Here is an 8,999-nt window from a genome sequence, read left to right as displayed (position 1 = left end):
AGTATTTGGAGCCAGATTTGAATTGAGACGTCTCCTTTGATGTTCTTTTTGATGGCACAAAAAGCCCTTCACGCCTCGTCTCTCAGGTCATTTACAGCTTTGTTGAAGTTGCCTGTGGTATTGATGTTTATTGTTTAAGTAAGTGTAGTTTTTTGTGTGTTGTAGGACGTCTTATCTGGAAAGAAATTGTATTTTTGTGACTGGAGCCTGGGTCCTTTTTGGAATATCATCATTTTTGTCTTGGTTAGATTCACTGTCAAGGCCCAGGTTTGGGAGAAACTGTGTAGAAGGTCAAGTTGTTGTTGTAGATCTTTGGTTGGAGACAGAAACATCAGGTCATCTGCAAAAAAACAGGCATTTCTCTCTTTCTTTCTCTCTCTCTTTCTATTTCTCTGTCCCCCTCTCTCTCACTCTCTTTCTTGCTCTTCTCTCTCTTTCTTGCTCTCTCTCCTTTTCTCTATTTTCTTTCTTTCTCTTCTCTCTCACTCTTTGTCTCTCTCTCACTCTATCTCTTTTTCTCTCGCTCTCTTTCTCTTCTCTCTCTCTCTTTCTTGCTCTCTCTCTCACTCTCTTTCTCTCTCTCTTTTTCTCTCGCTCTCTTTCTTTCTCTCTCTCTCTCTCTCTCTCTCTCTCTCTGTCTCTCACTTCCCCCCCCCCCCCCCACTCCCAGTCTCAGTGAGAACACTCCTGCGCGCACGCGCTGGTGCACGCGCGCACATACCGACACCGATCACTTGGAGCTCGCGCGCTGCTGCTGAGAGGCGCGCGGACGGACGGACCGGTCGCTTCAGGTCCGCCGGTACCGACTCGGATGTGCGCGCGGAGAATGGCCGCAGGCGGACGGGGAGCGTGCTCGTCGGAGCTCTCCGGTCCGGGATCGATGAAGTCGTTTCTCTCTGATCAGTCGGTTTGATCGATCAGCCAAAAGAAGCAGTCCGGAGTCACCGGGACCACGATCCGAATCTGGACCAGGGTTCTGTCTGAAGGCTAGAATCGAACCAGCTTTAACATGTTTTCTGTTGGAGAAACAGTCGATCACCTTATCGATCCGCTGATCGTGTGCTGTGTTTTCGGAACATGATCCAGATTAGTTTAAATTCAGCTTTTCTGCAGTCAGAATAAACCCATGAAACGGCGGCTTGTTTCTTTGACGTTATTTAGTTACAGCCACTATTGATCCGGCAGCTGGTTTTACTGGAAAGAAGAAGAATCGGACCAGGGTCAAACTTGGACCCGGAGTTCCACAGACCATGATCAGGATCTTCCCGGATTTCAGCGTGCAGGTGACGTCCTCTGCCGGCGGAGGAGCCGCTGCTGGAGGCGGCGGGATGGTGACGGGGCCCCCGGCTGGTCGCGTGCCGGTGCCCGGAGCTCCGAACGGGACCCCGCAGAACGCGCAGGGCGTCAGCGCGTTCCCGCAAAGGTTTGTGTGCGTGCGTGCATGTGTGTGTTACAAACTCCTAATCCTGACCAAAGTCCACCTGACCAAACTCCTAATCCTGACCAAACTCCACCTGACCAAATTTCTAATCCACCAAATTCCTAATCCTGACCAAACTCCACCTGACCAAATTCCACCTGACCAAATTAAACCCAACCAAACTCGTACTACTGACCAAATTAAACCCGACCAAACTCCTAATCCTGACCAAAGTACTACTGACCAAATTAAACCCGACCAAACTCCTAATCCTGACCAAACTCCACCTTACCAAATTCCACCTGACCAAATTTCTAATCCTGACCAAATTCCTAATCCTGACCAAACTCCACCTGACCAAATTTCTAATCCTGACCAAATTCCTAATCCTGACCAAACTCCACCTGACCAAATTTCTAATCCTGACCAAATTCCTAATCCTGACCAAACTCCACCTGACCAAACTCCACCTGACCAAATTTCTAATCCTGACCAAATTCCTAATCCTGACCAAACTCCACCTGACCAATTTAAACCCAACCAAACTTCTAATCCTGACCAAAGTACTAATCCTGTCCAAATTAAACCCAACCAAACTCCTAACCCTGACCAAAGTACTACTGACCAAATTAAACCCGACCAAACTCCTAATCCTGACCAAACTCCTAACCCTGACCAAAGTACTAATCCTGACCAAATTAAACCCGACCACACTCCTAATCCTGACCAAACTCCACCTGACCAAATTTCTAATCCTAACCAAACTCTTAGCCCTGACCAAACTCTACCTGACCAAATTAAACCCAACCAAACTCCTAATCCTGACCAAACTCCCAACCCTGACCAAAGTACTAATCCTGACCAAATTAAACCAGACCAAACTCCTAATCCTGACCAAAGTCCACCTGACCAAATTTCTAATCCTAACCAAACTCCTAATCCTGACCAAAGTCCACCTGACCAAATTTCTAATCCTAACCAAACTCCTAGCCCTGACCAAACTCTACCTGACCAAATTAAACCCAACCAAACTCCACCTGACCAAATGAAACCCAACCAAACTCTTAACCCTGACCAAAATCTTCCTGACCAAATTAAATCCTGACAAACTCCTAACCCTGACCAAAATACAAATCCAGACCAACCTCAACCCAACCAAACTAAACCTCAACTAAACTCCTAAATAACCACAACAAAAGTATGCTTTAACCCAGGTGAAACTCCTACCTACTCCAGGATGAATGACTACCGCTTCTACACTTCTACAGCGACTGCACTTCTTGGCAAAATCCTGTTGTACCTGCATTAAGTCTATTGAACCTGCATTAATGGTAAATGTCCACAGTGGAGATATTTCTCCAATTCAAGAACCTTGGGACATGGCGACAACCAACCTATTGCTTATATTAGTACGTATGGACTACCTTTATGTAGCGCTTTTCCATCTGAATCAGAAGCTCAAAGCGCTTTACAATGATGCCTCAGATTTACCCATTCACCAGTGTCAGGGTGCTGCCATGGAAGACACACTCAACTGTACTCCTGAAGCAACTGGAATTAAGGATCTTGTCCAAGGGCCTCTGGTGATCTTCCAATCTGGTGGGGGTTTGAACCCAAGGTCCTGTCGTCTCAAGCCCACTCCTTAACCACTAGTCCAACACATCCATAAAACTGAATTTTGTGATTTATACATAAAATAGGGCCAGATCCCCCCCAAATGGGTCCTGTGGAGGCCCCCCAACCACAGGATTGAACCACTAATTTTGGCTTTCATTTACGGTGCATCCAGAAAGTATTCACAGCGCTTCACTTTTTTCTCATTTTGTTACTCACAACACCCCATAATGACAACATGAAAAAGTTTTTTGAATTTTTTGCAAATTTATTAAAAAGATAAAACTAAGAAATCACATGCACATAAGTATTCGCATCCTTTGCTCAGTATTTTGTTGATGCTCCTTTGGCAGCAATTACAGCCTCAACTCTTCTTGAATATGATGCTACAAGCTTGGTGCACCTATCTTTGGACAGTTTTGTCCATTCCTCTTTCAGCACCTGTCAAACTCAGGTCCCATCCAACATCAGGTTGGATGGGAAGTGTCGGTGCACAGACATTTTCAGATATCTGCAGAGATGTTCAATCAGATTCAGGTCTGGTCTCTGGCCGGGCCACTCAAGGACATTCACAGAGTTGTCCTGAAGAAACTCCTTTGATATCTTGGCTGTGTGCTTAGAGTCATTGTCCTGCTGAAAGATGAACCGTCGCCCCAGTCTGAGGTCAATAGCACTCTGGAGCAGGTTTTCATCTAGGGTGTCTCTGTATGTTGCTACATTCATCTTTCCCTCAATCCTGACTAGTCTCCTAGTTCCTGCTACTGAAAAACATCCCCACAGCATGATGCTGCCAGCACCATGCATCACTGAAGGGATGGTGCCTGGTTTCCTCCAAACATGACGCCTGGCATTCACATCAAAGAATTCAACCTTTGTCTCATTCTGAACTTCTTCCATTTGTGGATGATGGAGGCCACTGTGCTCATTGGGACCTTCAAAGCAGCAGAAATGTTTCTGTACTCTTCCCCAGATTTGTGCCTCGAGACAATCCTGTCTCAGAGGTCTACAGACTATTCCTTAGACTTCATGCTTGGTTTGTGGTCTTACATGCACTGTCAACTGTGGGACCTTATATGTAGACAGGTGTGTGTCTTTCCAAATCATGTCCAATCAACTGAATTTACTCCAGGTGGACTCCAATTAAGCTGTAGATCCATTTCAAGGATGATCAGTGGAAACAGGATGCATCTGAGATCATTTTTGAGCTTCATGGTAAAAACTGTGAATAGTTATGTACATGTGATTTCTTACTTTGTTTATATATATATATATATATATATATATATAAACATTCTTCACATTGTCATTATGGGGTGTTGTGAGTAGAATTTTGAGGGAAAAATGAATTTGCTCCATTTTGGAATAAGGTTGTAACATAAAATGTAGAAGAAGTGAAGTGCTGTGAATACTTTCCGGATGCACTACATCCATAAACGTTGTGAGGGTGGTTGGTTTGAAAATCTGTTATTGTTTTATTTGACAGCTCTTCATCTCTGTCGCCTCACTCTGGCTTCTCACTGTAATTACAGCCGAGGCAGAAACAAACCTCCAACATGAAGACAAACACGATCACTTCCAGGACGCCCACACACAGCTTTGTCATGAGAACTGGTCTGGATGATTTTATGATGCTGAACGTGCGCTCGGCACCGGCTCTTTGGAATCGGGACAGACTGGATCGAACCGACAGACAGCAAGCATCTTTTCACGTGCACGTGCTTCACATAGAAAAACCAGACTCAGGTGATCCATAAATGATCAAATATCAGTCTTAATTTTTGTGGAGCCGGGATTCCTCTGCTTTGTATTTTTCACCAGTGTGGAGAATACCCAGAATACCTTTGACCTTGACAGGTCTTTGCTGTAAAGGGGGTGGGGCTTTTCAGCAGAGCACTGTGTGTGTGGGGGGGGGGGGAGTTTTCATTAAAAACAAATACACTGAATCCAGAATGGGCGGCATGGTGGCTTAGTGGTTAGCACTGTTGCCTCAGCAAGAAGGTTATGGGTTCACTTCCCACCCGATCCTTTCTGTGTGGAGTTTGGAAGTCCTCCCCATGTTTCCGGGTGGTCCGGCTTCTTCTCACTTCCAAAGACATGCCGTTTAGGTGAAATGAAATCTTTAACTTGACCTTGGGTGTGACTGAGTTTGTTGTCCCGGGTGAACCCGCCTCTCACCCTCTGACTACTGGGATCAGGTCCAGCTACTCCGTCACCGTTAACTGGAATAAGCAGTTATAGAAAATTAATAAATCCACAATTTAATGTTGTTGGAACCTTAAAAATACTGACATCTTGTTTTAGACTATGAACAGTTTGAATCGATTTTATGAGACAGTGTGAACAATTTTGTTCAGTTTTATGAGATAATTTGAAGAGATTGAATCAGTTTTATGTGATCATGACTGCTTGGTTCAGTTTTATGAGACAGTGTGATCACTTTGCATCAGTTTTGCGAAACAGTGTGAAAGTTTAAATCAGTTTGGTGAGACAATGTGAATTGTCTGGTTCAGTTTTATGACACAGTCTGATCACTCTGAATCAGTTTTCGAGACAATGTGAAAGTTTGAATCAGTTTGGTGAGACAATGGGAACAGTTTGGTTCAATTTTATGAGACAGTGTAATCACTTTGAATAAGTTTTGCGAGATAATGTGAAAGTTTAAATCAGTTTTGTGAGATAATGTGAAGTGTTTGGTTCAGTTTGGTGAGATAATGTGACCAGTTTGGTTCAGTTTTATGAAAGCGTGATCGCTTTGAATCATTTTTGTGAGATAATGTGAACCATTTGAATGTTTTTTTTATTTTTTTTTAGACATTGTGAACAGTTTGAATCATTTTTTGTGAGATAATATGAACAGTTTGGTTCAGTTTTATGAGACAGTGTGATCACTGACTCAGTTTTGTGAGTAATGTGAACACTTTGGTTCACTTTTATGAGACAGTGTGATCACTTTGAATCAGTTTTGAGAGATAATGTGAAAGTTTGAATAATTTTTGTGAGATAATGTGAACCATTTGAATGGTTTTTGTGAGATATTGTCAATAGTTTGAATCATTTTTTGTGAGATAATGTGAACAGTTTGGTGCAGTTTTATGAGACTGTGATCACTCTGAATCAGTTTTGCGAGTTAATGTGAAAGTTTTTGTGAGATAATGTAAACCATTTGAATGGTTTTTGTGAGATATTGTGAACAGTTTGAATCATTTTTTTGTGAGATAATGTGAACAGTTTGGTTCAGTTTTATGAGACAGCATGATCACTCTGAATCAGTTTTGTGAGACAAGGTAAACAGTTTGGTTCAGTTTTATTAATCTGTGATCACTTTAAATCAGTTCTGTGAGACAGTGTAAAAGTTTGAATCATTTTTGTGAGATCATGTGAACCATTTGAATGGATTTTGTGAGATTTGTGAACAGTTTGAATCATTTTTTTGTGAGATAATGTGAACAGTTTGGTTCAGTTTTATGAGACAGCATGATCACTCTGAATCAGTTTAGTGAGACAATGTAAACAGTTTGGTTCAGTTTAGACAGTGTGATCACTTTGAATCAGTTTTGTTAGATAATGTGAAAGTTTGAATCATTTTTGTGAGATAATGTGAACCATTTGGATAGTTTTTGTGAGATAATGTGAAAGTTTGAATCATTTTTGTGAGATAAATGAACCATTTGAATAATTTTTGTGAGATATTGTGAACAGTTTGAATCATTTTTTGTGAGATAATGTGAACCATTTGAATGGTTTTTGTGAGATATTGTGAACAGTTTGAATCATTTTTTGTGAGATAATGTGAACAGTTTGGTTCAGTTTTATGAGACAGTGTGATCACTGACTCAGTTTTGTGAGTAATGTGAACACTTTGGTTCACTTTTATGAGACAGTGTGATCACTTTGAATCAGTTTTGAGAGATAATGTGAAAGTTTTTGTGAGATAACGTAAACCATTTGAATGGTTTTTGTGAGATATTGTGAACAGTTTGAATAATTTTTTTGTGAGATAATGTGAACAGTTTGGTTCAGTTTTATTAAGGTGTGATCACTTTAAATCAGTTCTGTGAGACAGTGTAAAAGTTTGAATCATTTTTGTGAGATCATGTGAACCATTTGAATGGATTTTGTGAGATTTGTGAACAGTTTGAATCATTTTTTTGTGAGATAATGTGAACAGTTTGGTTCAGTTTTATGAGACAGCATGATCACTCTGAATCAGTTTTGTGAGACAATGTAAACAGTTTGGTTCAGTTTAGACAGTGTGATCACTTTGAATCAGTTTTGTTAGATAATGTGAAAGTTTGAATCATTTTTGTGAGATAATGTGAACCATTTGGATAGTTTTTGTGAGATAATGTGAAAGTTTGAATCATTTTTGTGAGATAAATGAACCATTTGAATAATTTTTGTGAGATATTGTGAACAGTTTGAATCATTTTTTGTGAGATAATGTGAACCATTTGAATGGTTTTTGTGAGATATTGTGAACAGTTTGAATCATTTTTTGTGAGATAATGTGAACAGTTTGGTTCAGTTTTATGAGACAGTGTGATCACTGACTCAGTTTTGTGAGTAATGTGAACACTTTGGTTCACTTTTATGAGACAGTGTGATCACTTTGAATCAGTTTTGAGAGATAATGTGAAAGTTTTTGTGAGATAACGTAAACCATTTGAATGGTTTTGTGAGATATTGTGAACAGTTTGAATAATTTTTTTGTGAGATAATGTGAACAGTTTGGTTCAGTTTTATTAAGCTGTGATCACTTTAAATCAGTTCTGTGAGACAGTGTAAAAGTTTGAATCATTTTTGTGAGATAATGTGAACCATTTGGATAGTTTTTGTGAGATAATGTGAAAGTTTGAATCATTTTTGTGAGATAATGTGAACCATTTGAATAGTTTTTGTGAGATATTGTGAACAATTTGAATCATTTTTTTGTGAGATAATGTGAACAGTTTGGCTCAGTTTTATGAGACAGCATGATCACTCTGAATCAGTTTTGTGAGACAATGTAAACAGTTTGGTTCAGTTTAGACAGTGTGATCACTTTGAATCAGTTTTGTGAGATAATGTGAAAGTTTGAATCATTTTTGTGAGATAATGTGAACCATTTGAATAGTTTTTGTGAGATATTGTGAACAGTTTGAATCATTTTTTGTGAGATAATATGAACAGTTCGGTTCAGTTTTATTAAGGTGTGATCACTTTAAATCAGTTTTGTGAGACAATGTGAAAGTTTCAATCATTTTTGTGAGATAATGTGAACTGGTTCAGTTTTATGAAACAGTGTGATCACTTTGAGTCAGTTTTGTGCGACAATGTGATAGTTGAATCTTTTTTTTTTTTTTTTTAGATCATCTGAAGTGTTTGGTTCAGTTTGGTGAGATAATGTGAACACTTTGAAACATGTTTCAGTTGACTGACACACCGAGTCGTTTTCGGTGTTGATCATGTCACCGTGGGGAGACACGTCCGGGTCCGGCGGTTTTCGTGGACTCGGACTGCGATCCATGAAGCGGATCCAGCCCATGTAGACTTCAGAGTCCAGTGTCCCGGACACGCGAAGCGCCCGCCGTCGTGTGCGCGCTGCGTCAGTGGACGCGCCTGTGTGGCGTTTCCTCCGGAGCGCGTCCTTTTCAGAACCGAACCGAAGCGTGTCTTTTTGAAGAGAGACAGAGCGGGATCGGACGGGAATCCAGGCCGGGTTCCGCTCAGCATGCCGCAGCTTCCCGCCGCCTGTTGTTTTGTGAGCAGCGGACGGGCACGCACCCACGCACGGACATGACTTTGTCTTAACGCGGATCATGACGCATTGCTGTGAGGACGCAGCGCGCCGCAGCGGCTCCGCGGTCCTGTGAGCGGCGGAGGACGCGGCAGAGAGGCGGCAGACGGTGAGGAGGAGCGGAGAGAAGATGGCGCCCACCAAACCGAGCGTCCAGCACGAGCCGGCGCGGAAAGAACGGTAACCGGA

General features: G+C 41.6%; 1 protein-coding gene across 2 annotated transcripts in view; it reads left to right on the top strand.

Moving 5' to 3' along the window:
* Positions 1 to 926: 926 nt before the first annotated feature.
* The window catches only part of LOC117500813 (neuronal PAS domain-containing protein 3), a 267,016-nt gene continuing 258,943 nt past the window's right edge, over positions 927 to 8,999 (top strand). Inside the window, exon 1 of one of the 2 annotated variants that reach the window (XM_034159593.1) lies at positions 927 to 1,423. In XM_034159593.1, coding sequence (XP_034015484.1) covers positions 1,251 to 1,423 — 173 coding nt within the window. In that variant the 5' untranslated portion in view covers positions 927 to 1,250. Of the gene's footprint in view, positions 1,424 to 8,470; positions 8,991 to 8,999 lie in introns of those variants that run through there. The other variant, XM_034159594.1, reaches the window with a different exon arrangement.

Source organism: Thalassophryne amazonica, chromosome 19 (genome assembly GCF_902500255.1).
Source record: "Thalassophryne amazonica chromosome 19, fThaAma1.1, whole genome shotgun sequence".
Lineage (NCBI taxonomy): Eukaryota > Metazoa > Chordata > Actinopteri > Batrachoidiformes > Batrachoididae > Thalassophryne > Thalassophryne amazonica.
The sequence above is the reverse complement of the archived record's forward strand: the minus strand, read 5'-3'. Positions and strand labels throughout refer to the sequence as shown.